We start from the raw sequence: 24,576 nt of genomic DNA, 5'->3' as shown, positions 1-24,576 counted from the left end.
ATGCAATGCTAAGATTTGTGAATTTAATTACTCCAATAAAAATCAAAGAAGTGCCTTCTATTTTCCTAATTTCTGACTAAAGTAATGTAGAGTGCGACTTCTATGATTCCCAAATTGTAGGAAAGGGAAGATGCTGCCACTACATTATATGCTTATGTGTTTGAAGATACCCGGTTTGTCAGCTCCTTGATTCCCATTATAGAAATAAAAAATCCCTTGTCTTCTTGTCATAATTGGACATATCACTTGCCTTTGTGAACATAGCTTTATCAGGCTCTCATCAGCAGCTCTGGTGCCCCACACGTGAAGCATTCAGGACCATATAGAGTGAAGCTCATGTAATGGAAAAATGGCATTTATTGGAAAAAATAAAAAGGTCACAGAGAATTCACAGGAACTAGTTGAATTTAGGTGAACTGCAATATCATGAATTCCTGTTGGGACTGACCTATAGTCTCTCAGGTCAGATAATCCATGTCTTTTGTGTTATTGTACCTGCAGTTATTTTTTTCTTTTATATCTTTGCCTTTGTGAAGCACTTTGTAATTTAGTTGAAAAGTATTATATAAACAAATCCCAACCTACCAGGAAGAATTTTAATTAGACAATGTGTGTGACATTTACTTTAGCAGATCTCAGGCCAGCTGATGTAATTTACAAACAGTCTATTCTGGAATATAATTGAGTGTAGTGTGTTGAATTGTAGGCTAGTAGAAAGAGCGTTTGTTCCAAAGGGCAGGATTTTCTGAACAAAACCTGCCTTTCATGCAGCAGCAGTGAAGGTAAAGTCATTGGACTAAAAATGTGAACTGTGAGGCAAGCGCCTGTTACCCATTCAGACAAACACAGCCCTGCCTCTTTCAACTGTAACTAAGACGTTGTGCACGTGATCCCTATGTGATTGCTGGTTATGTCAGCAAACTCTGGTAAGGGAAAAAATCTGATATTTGCTTCAGCACAAAACAATTAAGAAGCAAAAATGTTGCATTGCAAAGTTTTGTTCAAGGATCAGACATGTGGTTTAACACACGTTCTTCACTTTTGTACACATTACACATACTGCAATAAACTGGTTGGATGTATTTGTCTGTGCATCCTTTGGTTTCCATTCATTTATTCCTCTCCTCTCCTCTTCTCCTTCTCCTTCTCTCCTTCTCCTTCTCCTTCTCTTTGTAAATTCACTTAGAGCTAATTGCTTCCAGCAGACTTTTCTCTCAGGCCGTCACGCTGCTCTCCGTCATGTGATGACACTGTGTGGGCTTGTGAAGGGGGGCCTGTAGACTGCTGCCCAACTCATTGCACATAAACCAAACGACCACTTCAATCTGTGTGACCACGCCTGCTGCTCCTGCCATGAGATTCTCTGCTGTTTAAGAGACAAACTCCTTTGCTGTTTGCTGTTTGGGACCAGATGACATATTTCCTAAATGGCTGAAGAGCTTTTAATTCCACCATCGGGGAAAATGTCTTCGGTAAGTTCAGACTGAGTGCATGAAGGAGGTCAGATCCAGAGCCAGGGTCGTCAGCTGACTGATCCCCTATTGTTTTAGACACAGAGTCCCAGCAGCTAATAGCATTTACTACCAACTTTCAAACTTGTAGTCCTGTGCTTTAGACAAAGTAGATCAGTAGCTGCACTTAATAAGAGACCAACAATCTATAAAACCAATAAATAGATAGAATCATATATAATGTTTTGGAAATAGTTTGAACTGAATAGAAAACTGTAAAATGAGGACAGTCTTTGTGGACTTTAAACCAACTTTTGTCAACTTAAGAACTACATCAGGCTACATAATAATAGTTATTGTCAACAAGTGTACTGGTAAATTTTGCACATTGTTTAGTGTACCATTCATTGAAAAATGATGGCATTATGACAGGATAGGTTTAAATAAATCCTAGTTAATACCAAATACATAGACTAATTCATTAATCAGAGATGGACTGGTGTCTTTCTGGACTGAGATTCAGGAATAGGTTGAAAAGTGTGATGGCGCTGAGTGTGAGAGTTATGAGTATTAAAAACCAAAACATCATGTACTGGGCTTATCTGAACAATATTAAAGCGATGATATGGTTATGAGATAAAGATCATCAAGCCTACATTAATAGACTCTAAGGAATATTACCTCTGTAGAGAATGTTAAATCACAGCTAAGGTGGTTTTAATATTTTGGTGAACGGAGCTCACCTTTGGAAATCTGACTGGTCTGCAGCTACACTGCAAGCTGTCATACTGTGTGCACCTTAATGTTGAGATCAAAATTCCCATATAATGTATCAACAAACAAACTTAAATTAATAGGCTTGTTCCTTTCAATTTCTATGCATTCATTTTAACTACAAGTTAGTGAGCAGCAGAGTGTGTGAGATTAGAATGCAACAAGGACATTATAGCAGTAAATACAGAAGGTGACAGAAGTAAACAGACTCAGCAAATATTGTATGTTACTGTGCAAGTAATGCGGAGAAACATTTACTTAACTATAAATAGCAGTGCAAATTTTCTTAACTCAATTTGAAGTACTAAGGACATGTGCTTAGTTCTCCATTACGAAAACAAGGCATTTGAATTAGATGCTGTTGATCACATACATGTAAACGTGCAAATCTGATACAGATTTGCTTGACAAACATTTAAAGATATTTATATGGCAAAGAAACACGTGTAGTAGTGAATAAAAAAAGGACGATGATGTGTGTTGCTAGAAAAGGTGGAGCTGATTTTAAGCACTTATTGAACTGCCTGCTGCTTCATCTGTAATAATACATCGGCATTTATTAGTTGGTCATATTTTATGAAGAATCTGCATCTGCGAAAAGTTACTAAAGCCGTCAAATCAATCTAATGGAGTAAAAAGCTTTTTTTTTTGTCAAAATTGTAACAAAGTACAGTATTTGAGTAAATATACTTAGTGACCGAAGCAGCAGAGACTTTTCTTTGGATCATTCAGCAATGAAAGACATTTTGATTCATTTGTGTTCATTCATATGTCCAAATCTGTGATAAAAGCCAAGGAACCAAAGCTATAAAACAGGATCTAAGTTTAACAAACTTTGATAAGCTTCACTTTAAACCTGTGATGAAAAGTAGCAGGGCACTGCAGGTATTACTTTTAAGCCACATTTAAGTCATCTGAGACTAATGTAACAACAGTATTAAAGCACCTGATATAAAATTTGTCAATGAGGAGATCACACGGTCAAATCCACCTGTGATGTCAGTTAAAAAACCATGAAGAATTAGATCAAATGTCACACTGATTTATACTTCGTTAGCATACAGTGAAAAACATCAGCCCATATTTTTACTCATTCTCATAATATTATCCTATTAAAGATAAAAGTGTGAATAATTAGTTTGTTATCCTAGTTTGTTATGCTAGATAGTGGTGGCTGTAGCTCAGTTGGTAAGGCAGTCGTCCACGGACCATAGGGTCAGTGGTTTGATCCCTGATCCTCGCTATATGTTGACGTGTCTGTGCAAGACACTAAATCCCCAACAGCCGATTCCCATCCCTAGCTGTGCTGTGCCAGTCCAAACCCGGTAGAAATTGTGGAGGGTAACATCATGAAGGGCATCCAGCATAAAAAAAAACTGTGCCAAAACAACATGCGGACAATGCTGTGGCGACCCTGAACTCATGGGATAAGCCAAATGGACAAAAAAACAAAAAACAAAAAAAGGCTATAATAAGTGCATGTCCTGGATACTAGATTGTGTGCATCTGTCTCCACTCTAACTCTGTAATTCTGATGAAGAATCAGTGTATAAGCACATTCAAAGTTTTCATTATACAACATTTGCTATGATATATTTTAGTTAAAAATTTCTACTTAAATAAAACACAAATACTACCACCCTTGATAGTTGTCTAGTTTACTACAAATTCACAGTGACTTCAGACACAACGGGTTATTTAACATTGAAAGAGAGCGGCCATGTTTTTCCTGACCTTTGCCAAAATGCTGGCATTGTCTAAACAAGTCTTACACTTTGTACGTTCAACTCTGACCCCCCTCTTTGACCCTGCTGTAGTTTATAAATGTGTCACCACCCTCGCCTCTGAACCTGATCCAGTCTGAGATAATTCAGCAGTTTGTAATGAAAATGAGTCATCAGAGGAACTGGTCTAAAAGGCTTCTCTTTGCAAATATGAGTGAATATTTGTATGAATGCTGTAATAGATGGTCACCTTATCTTCCCACTCTGTCACTCCTTCAGACATAAGGCCCACAAACAAATAAATAAAGAATGAAGGCCAGCAAACAGATTCTATAAGTAGTTTAGAGTAAAACACTAATAAAGGTTGAGGTTTTATTAATCAATCTATGAATATTTGGTCTACTAGACTTTCCTACATTACTTTTCCTACATTACTACATTACATTATAACTAGTGTTGGGCAGTAATGTGTCATTAAGACAGCAAACTAATGTAAAGCTTATGGAGATACACCCCAACAAAGATGAGCCCTCTGCAAGGGATGGCGTTAGTCCTTCAATATCTAAACAACAAAAACAAAAAAAACAAAAAAAGGATTTTAGTGGTCAACAGCAGCTACAACAAGTAGCAAGGAACTAACTGAGCTAAAGGCTACAAATGTGATGGATGAAATATTGCCCATTTCCACTATTGACTCTCCGTCTGCCTTTTAGATCCTAATGCTTTGGAGAAGTAATATAACGAGTAATTTAACAAGTAGGTAAAGTAATATGAATTGTGATCAGAGTAATGAGTAATGTATTACATTTTCTGAGCAACAAGCTCAACGCTGTTGATGACACAGGTGTTACTTAGGGTTCTTGGTTCAAGTCAGGTAGTAAAAAAAAGGAATTTACTTTTTTTACTACCTGTACTATAAAAATTTACCACTGATTGTAGTACTTCTTTGCCAGCCACTGGTCACTGTGGAGAAATGGTTTCTGCATGCTTGTTTCAGCTCTCTCAGATCTGGCAGCCAGCCATGCCCTTTAGTTCAGTTGCAGTGAGGAATGTGGACAAGACATTTTAAAGGAGCTTCATTAAAAACCTCCTCTGTTTAGGACCAGCTGACACCTTCTCTAAAAAGATGCCTGTGAGCACAAGCTGAAAAGCACTAAGCACTAAGGTTCCTCATCACAGAACACCATGAGCCTGTGTGCGCTTCAAGCAACGTTCATCTGGAAGCCTGTTTGTGACTGTTGTAACTTTGTCACCGTGGTGTCGTTTGTTTCAGTTAGAGCAAGTGTTCACTTCCTCACAGGCTTCCTCACACACTTCCTCACACACTTTCACACACCTTTCTCTCCTTCTGTCTCCAGCACCTGACCGGCTCTCTGTTGGCGGTGGCATTCCTCACCTCCTTCGGGAGCTCCATGCTTTATGGCTACAATCTGGCTGTGGTCAACTCCCCTGCTGTAGTAAGACACACACACACACACACACACACACACACACACACACACACACACAAAGACCAGGGGCCCCATCAACATGATAAGTAATGCGCAAATAGCTGTTACAAATGTTCCTTCATCAGAAATACATTTTTAATTACAAAGTTTTATTTTTATTTTTTTTTTAAAGAAATCCAATCTTCAGCATTATTTGACCAAAACTTTTTTACACACTTCGTGATAAACATTCCACTTCGATACTTCTAATGATAAAACAAAAATTTGTACTAACTAAATGTGTATTGGTATTATGTATTAGGTTTAGGGTTAGCAATACCATTCAACTAACCAACTCATCCTGTGACCACAATACATTCTATTCCACAGTCCATATACATATACATTAACAAATTGTCAAAATATTTTCTGTGTACTGTACATAACACTATGAAATGTGAAATGAAAAAAACTTTCACAAAATCATTTGTTAACATAATAAATATAAATGTTTTAGGACATTATTGGATAGACATTATTTGTACAGACTAGGAGCCAGGACAATCAGGATTCTGGGTGCCAGCAGTTTTTTCTGTGCCTGTCTTAATGGGTAATGGAGAATTGGCCCACTTTGTTAACTCTGAGGACAGGCAGAGATCATATGGTATAACTATGCAATTTTTGTAAATGGCTCACCCATTTTATGTCATTTTAAAAGGATTCCTTTTTTAAATAATGTTATTAAAAAAGTGGAAATGTATATTTTTATGAAGTGCTTTGACATACAGATATGGACCAACAGCTGCAGTCCTCTATGGATAGAAGCAAAGGCTTAAAAAAAAACAGGAAAACTCTTTGGATCTGGTGCTAAATAGTTGGGTCATGAGTGGCTTTGTCACAAAGAGATTAAATAAAAAACAGTTTCTTTAAAGAATACAGTGTAATTGAAACTTGTGAAAACACCTTCAACACACCAATTAGATGTCAAAGAACTCAAACCCACAAAGTTCAACTGCTGTGTCGGCTCACGTAGCCTTCAAGTAGTGTCTAAATGCAAAGCTTGGAGCTGATGGGAATGTAGCACTGATCGTTCTGTGCTCGCATGAGAGGAGGAGAAAGCAGAAGACCATCTGTGAGCATCTGTTGCCCTAGTTTGTGATGTCCACATTGTTAGCACTAGTTAGGGTCCCTGTTAGTGGTTTTTCAGCCAAGTTATCACATTAAAGCTTTGCATGTCTCTGGCCTAAGGAGCCAGGTGAGACCAATACGCCTGTTGGGCAACATCAGTCTGTCTGGGAACATGTCTCTGAGATGTGTCCCCTGGCGTTGGCATTAGTCAGACTCTGTCTACCGCTTTTTGATTGATTTGACATGTTGAAACGGTGTTTGTTGGCGTCTGCCCATCATTAAGTGAAATAATTCTCAAATCACTGCATGAGAAGAGACAACAGTATTAACAATAAATTCCCAGATTAGATTAGAAGCAGTTATAATGTGCCTGTGGTGAGCCAGAGAGGTGTGACAAATGCAAAGTGTCTCTGCTTTCTTGACAGTTTGTACATCGTATTTCTTCTGCATTCGCTGCTGCCCATGAAAGATTAGAAGCCGCCACAGCAGTTGGTTTTACTTTATGTTAGTTCCTTGATGTTGGCAAATGGTCACATTTGGTCAAAATGTGAACAGTTGTGAGATTTTTGTAGTCATCAACAAAAAATAAATGCAAGACAGATGGACAGATTATCTAATTACAACCTAAATGTGCAATAAAGTTTTATTCAGTGCCCTGTAGAATCATACACTATTTTTTTCTTGATTGTTAAAACTGTTTTTTCCAGCCCCCCAAAACACCCATTTCACAGTCGTACACTGAGTAACATGTTATTTGTCTGAGGTCAGTGTATCTGAACAGGAAAGATGCCTTTGAAACTGCATTAGGACATTTACAGTAGTTAGAAACTACACACTAAATTATACACTGTACAGATAATGATGTAAATTTTTTATGCAGCATATGATGTGACTGTAGGTCTTTTTACCAACAAGGCACATATTGTATCAAGGTCTATTTTATTTGTTGATCACTCTGGTGCAGTTGCAACTGCTGATCTATGACGCAGAGCCCAGCATCAAAAAAACAACATTGTACATCTTCTCCTTCAACCTCTTCTGACCTTTCTTCTGTCCTTTTCCTTCTCTCCTTATATCTTCAGTACATAAAGGACTTTTACAACAAGACAATGCTGAGACGTGGCGGAGCCGGACTCAGTGGCGAGACACTAACCTTGATGTACTCTCTAACTGTGTCTGTCTTCGCTATTGGGGGTCTTCTAGGCTCGCTCATTGTTGGCATGCTGGTTACTCGCTTTGGCAGGTAAGACATTAAGATTCTGGATTCTACACTGTTCTACACTAATCAACGCTGCTTCCTCACATCCTGGATTAAATGAGACATGGCATCTGTGTAGCGACCAAGAAATTCTGTTGTGTTCATATAAACGCCTCAATATTGTAATAGAACCAGCTTGAGAAATTCCTAACAGTTGGAAAAAAGTTGGATGAAGCTGGATGAAGATGGAAATAATATTACCTTGGACTGGTCTTATGGAACAACTAGAGTTTGACATCGTGCAGGGGAACATTTGTCCTCAGCAGCCCTCTTAGCTGTATTTGGACATTGGTTCTGCTCTGTCCTGACACCTGTAACCTTGCTGAACCATCCAACTGGGAGCGTGGACAGGGGCCAGTTGGCAGCTGCAGCAGCATCTGGTGCCGCAACCAACATGAACACCTGAACACACACTACCCACAAAGGACATACAGTAAAATACTGAGAATCTACTGTTATCATGAAGATAGAAGATACTGAAATGAATGTTGAACATGAAGAATTAAATCACAGAGACGGAAACACACACCCACACATACACACTACACAAATAGCAGTAGATCAGGATGTGCTATCAATCATGTCTCCGTCTTCTGTGCTTAGACCTACTCATTTTCCCCATGCTCCCTCCCCCGGAGCCCTGTTGTCCTTCAGAGTGCACCAGCTTCCTGTGATCCACTGTGCCCTTGAAAAGTGTGCTACTCCTCAAAGTGCAGTGTAAAGTACTTTCACACTGAGTTGAAATCAACAGAAAGCTCCAATCATCTCCACTCTTTCATAGAACATCAGTTGACATTTAAATGCAAATGAAAAGCAGCTGATTTATAATCCCATTTACAGGCTGATCACTTTCTTCACACAGCAGCGTTTTATGGCTAATCATGTGGCTAATCTTAAATACCCCCCCCCCCCCCCCTCTTTGTGAGCTGTTTTAGTGTTTTATGGCTAATCAGGTCTTATACAGGCACACATGTCTTTCATTATAACTGTGTGTATAACAGGGAAGGGGCTCACTGCTGCTGCTGCCCTTGTATCATAAACCTCTGGCTCATATGCTTTTATCTACATTCATAATATATGACTGCTGTGTGTGTGTATGTGAATGTCTATGTGTGCGTGTGTTTTTTTCAGGAAAGGTACAGTGGTAAATACAACAGTGCTGGTGTTTATTGCTGGCTCACTCATGGGCTTTAGCAGGATTTGTGGTTCACCTGAGATGATCATTGTTGGCCGCTTCATCACAGGAATTCACTCAGGTACACACATAGATGCACACACACGTCTAACTAATCCTAACCTTAACTAAACTTAAATCATGTCATCACAGTAAAATTCAGTTCTTGTTGGGGCCCTCTTCTCAGCTCTTCAATATTAAATTTTTTTTTCTCACATCTTTGGCCCAAGAATATCAATTGAGAAGCTATAGATAGTAAATAAATGTTTACTCTTTTCATTCTGTCAGAGATTCTTCCTTGGACAGATAGATGTTTTAGTTTTGGGGTTTTTTTAAGCATTTTAATTATTTAGACTTAAAATTTGTTTCTTATTGGTGGCTAGCAGATCTGCATACTGTACTAGGGTTCCTAGTGAACACACTTTAAGAGATCATACTTGGGAATTTGGAAACTGTGCAACACCAGGCAAAGCAGCAATATAAAGACACAAACATCTTCACTCAGGAAGTTGTCATTAGCATAACTTAAAGTCAATGTACTGTCAGGATCATCTTATTCAACATAGTTAAGCAATAACAGAAGGCCAGATGTGGGCTGCAACTAACATACTATTTGTATGTAAGTTCATAACTGTGGCGATTAATCAGTGTAAAAATGTTGTAGTAAGTGAACAACACCCTCCACAATTCCGCTGAGCTGTACTGATTGTCTCAGCTGTGACTCTGATCTGCGTAGTCCTTTGATCACCACTATCTACTCTCCACTCTGATCTCCCTCTGTCTCTCTCTCCAAGCTGCTCTGCCTAGTTAGTCTCAACTTACTTCACCTATTGCCTCCACTTTATATGCACCACTCACCTGCTCTTCCCTGCCAGAACGTTTTCCTGTCTTCTGAGTGTCAGAAACCTGTTTTTCTCTCCTGAGTTTCACCCATCTTGCCTGTGATCAGTTGTTTGTTTTTGTCTGGCCTCTGGATCCAATTTCTCCATGGAACCTTTTGCTTTGCCTCCCTGCACCAAGTAGTAAGTGCCTTTGCAATGAGTTCTGCTCCATTGCAATACTTTGACTGTATCTTATGACTGTATTAATGAATTGGATTTTTGCGCAAGACCGAAGACTATTGTTTTCCATGTTTTCCTTCTTTGGACACTTTTTTTAGTCTCTGTTTTTTTTTTTTGCTATTTTGAAAATGCCTTTTTCCTGATTCTCAGACGCCCATAGTTCTCCTTTTCCCCTCGCCTCCTCACCTGTGCTGGCTCTCTCTCGGACCAGTTTCAGTGCAGAGGATCTCTGCTTCTTCACACTGCCGTAAGAATTCTGTCACCATTCTGTCGCCTCTGTGTTCGAACAATTACTTGGCTTCTCCTTCTCTCTTAGATGTCCACACTGTTTCCTGTTTCCCCTGGTCCCCTCTGCAGCGCATGCCTCCTTTTTCACATTATCACTATTGTACCAAAAGATAATAAATTGCTGCCTTCCCTTACCTTACTTGTCCTGCATTGTTTTTGTGGGTGGGGTCTGATTAAGGCTGACACTGATTAAAACTAATGTCATATTAACTAATGTGCATATTTTGACACACACTCACAATTAATATAAAGAATATACTGACAACACATTCCAATGTTGAAAATAAATGATGATCTCCTGGTTTCAGTAAGGAAAACGTTATACTGATCACTAATCACCGTTTCATTAAAATTAATAAACCTATTTGGTCATGTCAGTGTATGTTAGTTTGCTCTCTCAGCTCAAATACCCCACATTTTGTTTCCACTTTTGTTAAATTGTACAACAAAATTGTTACACAACTTCTCCTTCTTTTCTGCTTTTGCTACTGCAGGCATCTCTTTAAGCGTCGTACCAATGTATTTGGGTGAGATCGCACCAAAGAACCTGCGAGGCTTCCTGGGTCTGGTGCCAAGTATTTTTATTGGCACTGGAGTCTTTACCGCTCAAATTCTTGGTCTACACGAGCTTCTGGGGAAGGTTGGCAAACACTGTTTTAAAAACAATAGTCAGTGTGCGGAGGATTGCAACAAGAAACATGTGTCCATGGGGTTATGGAGCAAATACCTGGCTCTACATGAGCCAAAGAGTTCTTCAGAGGCCCTTTATTCTATTAAATGCAGTAAAGTGACTGAAGAACAATTCAATTGTGGGGGCCTGGTGGCTCAGTGGTAGAGCATTGGGTTGGGATACAGAAGGTCATGAGTTGGAATCCCACTACAGTCCCACTACTAATGGCCACCTAGATCCTGGTCCCAAGCCTATGTCTGGCAGGAAGGGCATCTGGTGTAAAGTCATGCCAAATCAGTGTGCGAAAAATGTCCCGCTGTGGCGACCCCTGAACTTTTTTTTTTAACTCTTGGACTGAGGATTGTTTACCTACTAAGCATGTTCTGGGATGTCCTAAGGTGGCCACCGTTCGTTAGCATTTATTCAGATAAATTGTTATCATACCCAAATAAATAACTGTTCCGTTTTAACATTTTGTATTCCTTCCGCTCTTTTTTTGAGTGCTTCTTTGTTTTTCAGTTCCTCCATATTCATAAAGGGTAAATGCTATAGTATCCCACTGTGAAATAGAATAGCCTAGAAACTCTGGAATAGTAAAACGTTGGAATTCCTCCATAACACCATCTACATTTCCAGGACACACATGCTGCCATTTGTGCTTGCAGTTACAATACACTAATGTAAGCATATAACAACTGGTTCTCCTACATTGTGCCCTTTGCACCTAGGAGTGGGGTAGAAATGGGATTGGGTCTATAATGTCAACGACAAAAAAAAAATCGATCATGAATTTGGCCCACACCCTCGGCATGTGTGTAAATGTAACTTTGTTGTAACGATTACAGGAGGAGCATTGGCCCCTTTTCCTTTCAGTGGTGGTGGTACCCACCTTCATACAGCTAATACTGTTGCCATGGTTTCCAGAGAGTCCCAGATACCTACTGATTGAGAAGCACAATGTTCATGCCACCATCACAGGTCAGGAAAAACTGAATTTTCTGGTTATTTGGTCCGATCTGGTCTCTTTTTGCAGGCATGAAGTAGAGGTGCTACTGCTTCTTTCCATGATATTCTGTAATTTTTCTGCTTCCTGTCCAATGTCTTCTCAGCATTGAAGTGGTACAGAGCCAAGTGCAATATCCAGGCTGAGATTGAAGAGATGCAGGATGAGCAACGCTCCCTGCTGTCAGTGGAAACGATGTCAGTATGGAAACTGTTACGGGATGATACAGTGCGGTGGCAGGTGCTCAGTGTGGTGGTCATCAACATCGGCATGCAGCTGTCTGGCATCGACGCTGTAAGGACTCTTTAAAAACTAAGTAATATGTATGTACAAGACATGGGGGTCAGCAGGCTGTAGTCTGCTGTGACAATGTCTACTCGGTTTCTATCACTAGAATTAAGTCATAAGTCCAAAATGCTCATTATGTCACTATTTTAAGATACTTTCATAAGCTTCCTAGATTTATAGGAATACGTGGGAATCCAACGTATGATCAGTGGGAGTCGGAGTTTCAAAGTAAATATTATTGTGAATTATTATGGTGAAACAAGCTTAGAAAACTCATTGCTCTCCATGTGACATGTGACCTTATAAAGTTGCATACAGTGGCCACAGTGTTAGCAGTTTCTTTCTCCCACATTTAGAAGTTAAAGATCAACATAATCATTAATTTGAAGTGGCATTTGTGTCAACCTTATAAAACTAACCTAAAATTCACTCTCTTTTAGCTGTGTTTTAAGGGAAATATGTGGCCCTTTAACTTCTAAATCTTCACTGTGTTCACCAGTCTCTTGTCTTGTCTGTTGCGGCTGAGAGCGCATCATCCTATAGCTGCTTCTTGTGGCTGTTTTCCGCTAAAAGACTTTCTATTGAGCTAAGAGAAAGTGTTGAGTTACTTTTGCCATTATAAAAAAGTTTAGAATTTGCCTTAGTGAGTTCATAGTGCCACGTAAAACCATTTAGCTTACCCAAAGTATTATAGAAATACTGTAGAATATGAAAACAATACTGCAGGGTGGGAGGTGTGGAATTCAGATATTATATTATACAGTGACAACCAAATAAAAACAAAATGTTTCTTAGTGGTGCTAAATGGATTAATATTCAGGAACTGGAGATAATTAATTTCCTTTAGTTTGGCAGCAACTCCCTAAAACCTCATTTAACCCATTAAAAATATCTGACTCAACAGTCAGTCGACATACTGTATTCTTAACTAAGACAGGATGACTAGAATACTGTTTTGAGAACTACATGGCAAACACTGGACCGAATAACTACAGTGGGTTTACAGTCCTCACACACTTCTAATTAGATTCCACCACTCAAATGACATTTCCAGATTTTGGACAAACTCATTGTTTTCCAGTCGTGAGGTCTTGTCTCAAGTAAAGACATGTCCCAAGTCAAGTCCAAGTCCATCTTTCCTTGATTAGCCCAAAATTGGAGATATGGACCATAGAGACAACCACAGATCCTTTACAGATTGTTGTTTCAGGCCTTTCTCGAACAAAATCTGGAGCGATTTCAATGTGGGGAAATCATTTTCTACCCTAACTTAGTTTGGCTATAGAGGAAGTTGTTTTTAAGTGTGATGGAACATGGTTATTCTGCAGAGTTTTACTCCATTTATTGGTCAAATAATCACCAAAGTTCTGAGCAAAAACCTATTGTGCAGCTGCTCTGTGTTTTTACTTATACAAATGGGGCTCAACAAAATCTACTTCCTGTCTTCACTTGTTCCCACCACATCTGGTTAACCAATGAGCCCATGAGACATTTCTTATGTGACTGCTAGTGATGAGTTTTGGTTCACTTGGAATTTGGTTCAACTGGAATAATCATTGACCTATTAACTTTATTTTAGCAAAGCTTACTAAAAAATCATATTATCTTATGATACCTTTATATTGCTCTTTAAACAATATTCAAAACTCATGCCAAATCAACGTGCGCTGTGGCGTCCCCTGAAGGGACAAGTCAAAAGCCGATCTTTGATTATGTGCAAAAATGTTTGGTTGAGACTGATACGAATACCAAGTAGTACAAAGTAATGTTATTGTGTAGAGGGCATACTAAGGTTTAGCAGGTGTTTGTTGTAAAATTGTATCAGCAGACATATTCTGACTCCATAACCCCCATTTGTGCAGTGCGTACTATCAGCTGTTGGCTGATCGGCTAAATGTAGACTTTGGCCTACAGTGAAGAGCAGCATTCAGATGAAGTGGCATCAGATGGTTTTAGTCAGACCTGAGTCTTTTCACCTGTACTTTATCTCACTCACCAACATTTAAGTTCCCGTAGCTCTCGTTTTACCTTTTCACCCTCTATGTTCACCTTTCCCATGCCTGCTGCCTTTACAGCTCCCTCATCTGATTGATCTAGCTTATTAGACAAAGACGCTGAGATGAAAATAGCCCTTAAAAGATCCCTCAATGTTTTATTAGCCTTGTGTGGTCTAGTGAATGAAGCTAAAAGCTGTCGTCATCATTTTTCTGGTGAAACGATTAGCCAAATTCCCTCTCTGAATTATGCACTGCATTCATTAATTATTCGAATGATTACGAGGCAGGCTGGGTCAGAGAGTGCGCACTGTAAGCACTGGTGCTGATCTCATTAGCACACCTTTCTCCAGGCTGTATTTTTAGCTGCTAATTAGCTCTGGCAAAACAACACTGGAGCAGTGCTGAAACAAGCGCATACTGAGAGCAGCGCTGAAGACGAGGACGGTTATGGTGATACTGCTGGTGATTGCATCAACATCGCTGGATTTGGATGTTTGATGATGAAAATTATGAAGGTTGAAGATTAGCAGGCAGTTGTTGAAGTAACACTGTTTATATTTGATGATGATAATGTAACAACCTCTGTGATTATATTTATGTGGATGTGATGATGATGAAGATGAGTGAGTAATGGTGGCAGTAATGTGGCACATACTTCAGGTGATATTTAGTTGTAAGTGCATGCGACAGTTGGCAAACCTTGGCACAGTTCCTGGCTCACCAGAGACCTGTGTGTGTGTGTGTGTGTGTGTGTGTGTGTGTGTGTGTGTGTGTATGTGTGTGTGTGTGTGTTTGTGCGTAGTCAGTGCCAGCCATGGGTGTTAGTGTATTTGTCTATCTACTTCTCTAACCATCACAGTCTGCTGTCTCCACTTAATTCACTCCCTGTCTTGTCCCACTCCCCCCTAAAGCCTCAAAGTGACTAGAATTGAATGTGAGCAAATGTCTCCTATCTCTCTTTGGCAATTTTGCACCACCTGTGTAGCCTGCAGGGTCGAAACGTTTGCCTCTCCCTTTCAGTTTTTACACATCTCTTTGTTCCTCTTGAGGCACACATATGCAACATTATGAGGAAAAGTTCTTTACCTGTTGTTCTCAGCAAAACTGCTCACTAATGGGGATTAATTAGCTTGGGCCAACTTTGGGTAACATGCTCTATATATGTAAGTCTATACTCTACTTTGAAATGAAACTGTGTAAATGTAGATTGTCAGCTTTCATTTATCATGGATAAACAGTGTTGGGACTGCAGCCATTTCTGTTCAAAAACCCCCAATTGTAGTTGCTTAAATATTTGGACAGTTGCAGGTTGGACAGCTTTTTCACATGTGCGTTTGTTTGTTTACAAGTAAGCAAACTGAACATTTGGACTTGATTGTAAGTTGGATATTTGCACTTAGAACAGATTTTAACTGTCCAAAAACAAATCCATCAGAGAGACAGCTAAAACTTTCAGTGTGAGAATTCTTCAAAGCTGCTTTTAAAGGGAATGAAAGGAGCTGATTTGATTGGCCATTATGGATTCGGCCTCACCTGACTGCACTGTATCCACCAACCAACAAAATTGTTGGTCACACCATTCTGCACCTTTAGAGTTTAAACTTGTGTATATGCGTTTGATGTGAGAAAAACTTGTAGAATGTAATTGGCCTCTAACATTCTCACCCTTAATGTATGATAATGTGTTATAGTGATCAAGCGTGTTGGGCATGTTGCTCACACACTGTAGCGTGTGCACATGCCTGTGTACTGCATCAGGGTTTACTAAAACCGAGCCCACAGTAGCTACAGAGGGAGGCACTGATTGCCATTCAAGTCTTTGAGCCTTAGTGAACCTTTATTTTGTCTGTGTTAATTTTGCCGCCACAGATCTGGTTCTATACCAACGACATCTTTGAGAACGCAGGTATCCCACCTCCAGAGATCCAGTACACTACAGCAGGAACAGGAATTATAGAAATCATCGCTGGACTCATTGGGGTAAACTTACAAATCAGAAAGGTTCTGTCGCTGATGTTGTGTCCTCATTGCTGCTGTGTCTTTTATAATAACTGATCAGAGATCCACTCCAGACTGTGAGTATTTAGACAGTTACACATTTCTTTTCTCTCTCTGCTTCAGCACATTTAATTTGATCAAATTTTACATGTCTCAACTTAAGCAGTAGCAAATACAGGAAGTTCATATTATTGAGTTCACATGCTACACAAGACTTTTTATTACCTTAGTTAACATTTTATAATGTATAATGATATGGTCCTGCATGTAGCTGTCCCCAGACAGTTTAATAAACACAGAATTATACAACATTATACAGTGCAAGTCAAAGTACTTCAAGCTAACAGTGAAGTATCTATCGTATCAAACTGGACGAGCCTCAAGAATAAAATGTTTAACTGTGCAAATACTTATGGTCTGAACAGCAACATAAGAAAAGAAGAAGGATATAAATGTCACTTCCGTGGTACAGACCTGGGAACAGGCACATAAAATTCCCATTCCTAATAGGATTCCTACCAAAAACTGCGTGTACACACAAAGACAGAATTTATAAAGTGTAATCCTGGTTCTGTTCTCTAAATCTCACTGTACAAATGAAAACATGTTCCACAAAATTTACCATTAATGAAAGTACATGTAGAACTGTCAGTTTTCACACTGATACTTGTGCTTGCTCTGCCACCCATTAAATCTCTCAATGTGATGAACAGACAATACAAAAAGCGGAAGCTGTTTTACTGATCTATGAGGTTTCATCACACATGACCATTACAACATGAGACAATCAGGAAAATTGACAAAACATTAAAACAAATCACAGTATACTGTATAATCCTTTATGCTCCTCATCATTTCATTCTCACTGCTTTTAAACTATTTGTATACACGGTCTGAAGTATGTGTATGTATATGTGAAGTGTGGGGAAAATGCATGTTATTTGTGTGTACACATTATACAATGCTCCTGGAGTCACAAGTGACAGACTGGATGTGGGGCCTGGCTCCGTGTAAAAGTTGAACTGGTGTAATTACTGTACCTTATTACATATTATTACATTTGGATTTCTTTCCCAAAAAATGTTTTAAACTGAAATAAGCTGCTAAACACGCTTTACACTGTACAGTCATGTTTCAAACAGGACAACCAACCAAAAACATAGCTAACATGAGCACACATAATACTAAATGGGTGAAAACTACCTGGACATAAATTCAGACAGAAAATGCCAAAAGAAGACAATAACTGCACTGTTAAAGACGCAAAGCAAGAGAATAAATATTATCATTCATATATTGACTTTTACTGTAAATGTAACCACTCTGTAACCAACAACATTTTAATGAAATTCATTTCACATGTGTGCTACTTAGAAAAAACTGTTTCATGTTCATCAGTGAACTGTTGGTAGGTGGAAATTGGAACGATGTTGGAACACATTCATGTTTAGCGTGTAGTGTGTATTTATTTGCATTCATTCAACAATGTCTGACCCCAGCTCTGTGTCTCCTCCTGTAGTGTTTCACCATAGAGAAGCTGGGAAGGAGGCCCCTCATGATTGGAGGTTTCACCATAATGGGCATCTGCAGTATAGGAATCACATTAGCCCTCATTCTGCAGGTGTGTTTGTGTGTCACAGTGGGGATGTGCTGCTTCTCAGTGTGTGTGTGTGTGTTTTAAAAAAAATATGATGAGAAAAAGACTTCCAGTGGTAAAAGATTTCCAGTGGCATCAGCATGCAGCACAGATAAGATCAGCTCCACCTTTACCAACAGTGACCTTTGTCCTTTATTATTAAATAAACTGAAAGGACAAAAATAATTACCCTAATTAGCATTGCTTAAAAAATTGTAAAATTGTAAAATTGTTAGTAAAGTATATTTACCGTTATTCTTTAAGTAAAATCTAGAAAGATAATCTGCTTACTGAAAAACACTTAAAGTTAAGAATGTGTTTGTATTTAGTTTATGTACTTATATCACCTAGTGTACTTATACCACCCTAGTGTAATACATTTTGCTGTGTATGTGGCTGTGTAGCTGCAGACTGCTCAGAGTGGCCATGCTGATCCCATGACTTTATTAAAAATAACAGTGCTTAGGTTGTGGGTGATTGTGTACTATATGTACACGATTACTTTTCTGCATGTTGATTCTTCAAATTCACAGATATGTTACACTCATACATCCTCTAACTAGTACTTGCAGCAACACACTGAAAACACACGTTGTGTCTGGTAACTCTGCAGCCAATTTCCAGCCAATTTCCTTCCTTTTCTTACTTTCTACAAGTTCCATTCTAGTAAGGGACACATAGGGGAAGCATGCGGGGCACAAATTGCCAGGAGAAAAAACAAGTGAATACAAACCAACTATATATGACCATACTGGCTTCTTCATGTTTCATCTCTCTGCAGGTGCAGATAGCGTTCATGCGCTACATCAGTGTCTGCTGTGTGGTCGGCATCATCGCTGGCTTCTGCATCGGTCCAGGTAGTAGCAGTTCTACACTGCATGTTAAAGGACAAAACAATTATTCCTTATTCCCCCCTTGTGATGACTAGTTCAGTAGTTTCAAGTAGAAAATCCTCCATTGTAATATACTAATTATTTCATTAAATTGTGTTCAGCTGCTCAGGCTATTACTTTGTGGTGGGTTTTAGGAGCTTTGAGTAGACACTGTAGAAAGATTCCTCCTGTGTCAGTGATGGGGGCCATGCTCTTCCCTCTGAGCAAAAATATATTAAACATTTTCCGAAGACAATATAATGCTTCAACCTTTAAAAAGGGAATATCTTCCAAGTACAGAATTCCCCTTCTTCTGCTGCAACTCAACACAAATGCACTGTTCAGGAAACAATTAAAAGGCTTTAACTTTGAAAAATATTCACTTGATTGAATAAACTCAACCCGCTGAACCCTCGTATTATCGAGGACTGTGGTTGTTTGCCCCCATTATATCCAAAGAAAGGGCTTCAGGAAACAATGACTTCATGACCACTATTAACTGAAGAATTAATTACGGCGACCAAAACATATTTTATATAAGTACTTAAGTAATGGTTTAGGACTGTAAGTAAAAGATACAAATAAAAATCCTTTTCCTCAAAAACTTAAGCATTAAAGTAGTGATGTCTATAGAAGTCTCTTAAATGTCAAAGAACTGCAGAGGCCTGTTGGTTCAGAGAATAGATTCTCCATGACCTCAGTACAGACACAGAGCTTAGCATGTCTATGTAATATTGTCACTCTCTGAACATCTTTTGATGTCTGCACTTGTCCGTTTGGAAGTAAATTCACTTTATTACATGATATCACTGACATTCTGTATTTCGCCTATCTATAAATTTATACACTGAGTAATATTGGATGAACTCCATTTCCAGAAAAGTTGGGATGATGTGTAAAACGTCACTAAAAAGGGAATGCCATGATTTGCAATTTGTTTGAAATCTTTATGATTGAAAATAATACAAACACATAAAAAAACAAGTTTCAACATTTTATAGGTTGTCTGTACTATTTACAATCAAAACATACACTTCTGTAGAATAATCCTCTGTAGAGTCATTCTGATCTATACTTTCTTTTTACTTTATTAATTATTATTTTTAATTATATAAAAATTTTACTCAACTGTACTGAGGTGGAGACTGAAATCTCTACATGTGAAGCAGCACTGGGGAGAGGTGCAAGGTGTGAGGAAGCGTTTGTCATCTTAAGTGTGATCTGCAGTCAACACCACTGATGTTATATTAAGACCGAACAGGTCCTGGCTTCCTTTTGTTGTTGAATGGCGCCCTCTGGACGACAAGGGGTATTCAAACTGTTACTCCCGGAGCATCTTAAGCAAATTATCTCAATTTTAACACATACCCAACAGGTTTGTTAATTGCAAATAAAATTAGAATATATAAAAGTGTTAATATTCATGAGAATAAATAATAAGAAATGTCCCTCTACATTTTAGCCAATCATGTGAATACAAAGTGATACAAATTCCTATTTATTTTTCTCTATGGAGTTATGCACTCTGACAATTGCATGCACATTCTGGCACGGTGGCACTCAACTGATTGGCTGGTTGTGTTTATGTCTTATAAGCCTTTTATTGGTCTTATAAGTTTGAAAGCTGATGGAGGGACAAAAATAATATTGTAACATAAATAGTATACAGTGGTTTGATGACATATTTACGCCTCTTATTTTTTTGCACATTTTACTGTTCTGTGCTTTTTGCCCATCAATTTACACACTATAACTCATTAAGGCAAACTATAAATTTTAAAATGTTTTCAAAAGTATTACAAATTCATAATTATTCTGAAGTATTCAGACCTTCAGGAGTTCCTTTTTTACAGGGACAATACAACCAAACATTGCTACACCCAAGCACCCAATGCCATACATATAGAACATACAGCAAATCCTAATTTGCAGCCCTTGTCCATGGGCTCTTAGAGAAAACAGGTTTAATCAAATCTACATAAAATAATAAAGAACAAGAACCAACATTTATTTACAGATGTTTTGGTGCAAACCTGATGTGGCAACTATGTGCAACTCCAGACAGACGTATATGCACATACACATATATACGTATAAGGTACATTATAGGGCATGTAGACTAATGTTTTGATGGCTTCCTTCCTGTTCCAGCGGGGGTTCCCTTCCTGATCACAGCAGAGCTGTTTAAACAGTCTCACCGACCAGCTGCCTACATCGTAGGAGGGTCCCTCAACTGGCTCTCCAACTTCACTGTAGGCTTTGTCTTCCCCTTCTTACAGGTGAGAGCTACACGTTGTGCCACGCTGTATGAGCTCATCCTCTAAATGTTATTAGCTGAATGGCTGAGGCTTTTAAATAACACATATGAGCTGTGATTTTTGTTATTATTAGGTGTGAGAGCAAAGACCCCTCGTGTCCTGTGTGTCAAACTCTTTAGAGAATCAGTAACAAAGCGAGCTCAAAACAGACTCACTACAGTTGAAACAGAATCGAAACAGTGAAAACAGGTTGATAACTTTTCAAAAATAAACTGAAAAGAAAAATACAATGTTACAATTTATTATAATCATCAGCATTATGGGCCTGTTAATCTCACACTAATGTTACAGGTTAACATACGTTTAAAGGAAATACAGAAATGCAACTGGTAAACATACAATGCTGAATATGTGATAAACACTCCGTTTTACAACGTCCTACAAATACTGATAACACAAACCCAAAAAAAATTGTAACCAAAAAAGTTAGTTAACCAATTGAACATACCAGTAGTTTACACAATCCAAATTCCAAATTCACCCTCACATATAGCAATGGCAACGGATGTTCAGCAAAGGTGAATAGTAAATGCTTTGCTTATCCAAAGTACTTTCCAAAGTTGCTTCATATTCACACACTGAATCTCACACCAAAAATGGCAGTTGCCATGGAAGGTGGTTTGTGGACAGCTGTTCTACTAACAGAGCAACAAAGGTGATGGTAAAAGATGCCACACTACCACGGATTTCTTTTCCAATATCTAGAACGGAGATGTGCTTTTGAAAATGTTTCTGATGTTTCTGTTAGTCTGTTCCCAAACTCTCCAACTCATTCTTCTTGTGTTGTCTCTCAATCTTTCCAATCATCTGTAATCCATCTTCCACATCCACCCATCAGATGTCTGCAGGGGCTTACTGCTACTTGGTGTTTGCCTCCATATGTTTGTCCGTTGCTGTATATGTCTATTTTGTGATCCCTGAAACCAAAAACAAAACATTCATGGAGATCAGCCAGATGTTCTCGAAGAAAGAGGCAGTCCTGGAGACTCAGGGTCTGATCCACGTGGACAATATGAAGCTTAAGAAGATGAACGGTTATGGTGGTCTGGAACATGCTTCACTGGAGTTTGATAGCTCTTCTTCAGGACCTTAAGGAGCTGCAGCTTTTTCACAGTGACCACAAAACCCTCCCTCATTTCCTCTTCTCTGTTTGTCTGTTCCAATATTGTACACATTTACCAAACACCACCTTACCTGGACTCACTGAGCTCAGGGTTGTTGAAGCTGGACTTTCCACTTGGATAACACTCAGGTTCAATGCACTGCTGTACTTATACTGTGTGGTAGGGAGTTGTGGTACTTCTTACCATATAATATACCATACCATAATATTTATATTATATAAAGCTCAAACAGAGTGAACTCAGCTTGTATCAATTATATTCACATCTTCCATCCGATCAGAATCCAAACTACATTAAAATATGTATAGAACACTGATATGCATATAAAGGAAATGAACTGTGACTGCATTTGGCATCATGTAGAATGGAGCCCATTTTGCTTCATCCAGAAATAAATATTGCATATGTGAACTTGGCTCACTAGACAATTAATGAGAAGTAAGCTGGAACAGGGGCATGTTTACCACTATGTTGCATCACATCTTCTCTTACAAAACACTGTAAATGTTTACAATCTGAGGAGACCAGTTTAAATTTTGAAGCCAAAGTTTTTTCCCATTTTGCTTGTTGTTACGCTCTTCAGCAGTCCAGGGCCTCCCTTTTCATATTTCTGCTTCATAAGGCTCCAGACATTTTCAGGGGGTGACAGGTCTGGACTACAGGCCAGGTCAGTTTACTCTAAAGTGCTAAATCTGGTGCATCAGTTGGCATCAATTGAGCCTTCACCGATTTGCAAGTTACCCATGTTGTGTGCTTTAATGCAAACCCAGTCCATCACATATGCCTTTAAACTGTGCACTGATAACAATTCAGATGGGTCCTCTACTCTTTAGCGTGGAGAATGTACCATCCATGATTTGCAAATGTTTGCACATTTTTACACCTTAGACAGAGCACTTCTCCTTAGTGCATTTTAAATGAGCCCAGGCTCAGAGAAGGCAGCATTGTCTCTGAATCTTATATATGGTTGTTTCTTTGCTTGGCAGAGTTTTACCTTAAATTTGAGGATGCAAAGACAAACTGTGTGATTTCTACTGCAGAACCCTGACTGTTTTCAATTATCAAAAGGATGAGAGCTTGTTGACATGACAGTTTGCTGGAAATTTACCGTGTGTAGTATGCATCTTTGAGAGCAATTTACCTTTGAAATGTTTTATTTGTATTGCAGACAAAATGTATTATGTGAAAACCCAATATTACTGCATGTTGTTTGTTACATTATCATCTGTTTGTTGTAAAGTTACTTTTGTTTGTGTCAATATTGTTTCACTTAAACAAAATTCCTCCAGCAACTCTAAAGTCATTTTACATAACTGTATCAGAGTATGGTGCTTTATCTGAAATACATACAGTAAAATGTGTTGGAAATAGCAAAATCCAGTTTGTGTGAATACATGGAAATATGTGTGTGTTGAAAGAAGATTACATAACTGAAAGAAAAAGGAAAAATGTCTTTGTGCGTTTCGTTCAGCAGGGTTTCCAGTTCTTGTTAACTCTGTACAGCAATGACCACTACACACCTTTGTCTTCCTTGTAATATATTCCAATTAAAGTAGTTATCACTGCAGTACATGCTGTTTCGCATATGTCTTATGTTTGTACATTTTAGAGATGTGTGTTATCATGCTGCAACAGACTGGAACATGGATTTGGAATTAAAGGATTTAAATCTTATCTGTCAGACAGATTCCAACTTGTTCATGGTAATGATGAATCTTCTATCTATGCACAAAAGTCAGTTATGGAGTTCCACAGGGCTCTGTGTTAGGACCAATACTTTTCAATCTGTATCTGTCACCTTTAGGCAAAATTATTAGAAAACATTCCATAAACTTCTACTGCTATGCAGATGATACCCAGCTCTATTTATCCGTGAAACCAGAAGATACTAACCAATTAGTCAAACTTGAAGCATGCCAAAAAGACATAAACGCCTGGATGTCCTACATTTTCCTACTTCTAAATTCAAACAAAACTGAAATTATTCTATTTTGGCCTAAAAAGATTAGAAATATGCTGTCTAACAATATAGTTACTTTGCATGGCATAACGTTGGCCTCCAGTGCTGCGGTGAGGAACCTTTGAGTTATTTTTGACCAGGATTTGGCATTTACCTCACATAGTATAAGTTATTATGCACACCATAGGTTTCAGCCAGTAGGTGCCTGCCCTATATGTTAGTGGGCTCAGGAGGTTTCTCTCATGTGATAATATGTGCTACCATGTCCTTTGAATCAGATATGTGTTTTCTCAACTACCCATCTGCCACAACCTCGTTCCTACATAGACTTTGTCACCTCTAAATCCCATCACCAAAAACCAATTTCTCGCTTACCTCATTTAGTATGACCAATTTCCCAAACATCCTGCTTCTACTAAACA

General features: G+C 38.6%; 1 protein-coding gene across 1 annotated transcript; it reads left to right on the top strand.

The window, feature by feature from the left end:
* The first annotated feature begins 1,261 nt into the window (after positions 1-1,261).
* On the top strand, positions 1,262-23,761 carry slc2a15a (solute carrier family 2 member 15a). Its single transcript, XM_067528215.1, has 12 exons — positions 1,262-1,472; positions 5,308-5,406; positions 7,590-7,750; positions 8,897-9,021; positions 10,783-10,928; positions 11,804-11,936; positions 12,068-12,255; positions 16,116-16,226; positions 17,764-17,865; positions 18,662-18,737; positions 20,904-21,031; positions 21,909-23,761. Exons 1-12 carry the CDS (start codon positions 1,428-1,430, stop codon positions 22,161-22,163), a joined length of 1,569 nt encoding a protein of 522 aa, XP_067384316.1. The 5' UTR covers positions 1,262-1,427; the 3' UTR covers positions 22,164-23,761.
* The last annotated feature ends 815 nt before the right edge of the window (positions 23,762-24,576 follow it).

Source organism: Channa argus, chromosome 1, assembly GCF_033026475.1.
Source record: "Channa argus isolate prfri chromosome 1, Channa argus male v1.0, whole genome shotgun sequence".
NCBI lineage: Eukaryota > Metazoa > Chordata > Actinopteri > Anabantiformes > Channidae > Channa > Channa argus.
Note: the sequence above shows the minus strand (reverse complement) of the source record. Positions and strands in the feature narration are given on the sequence as shown.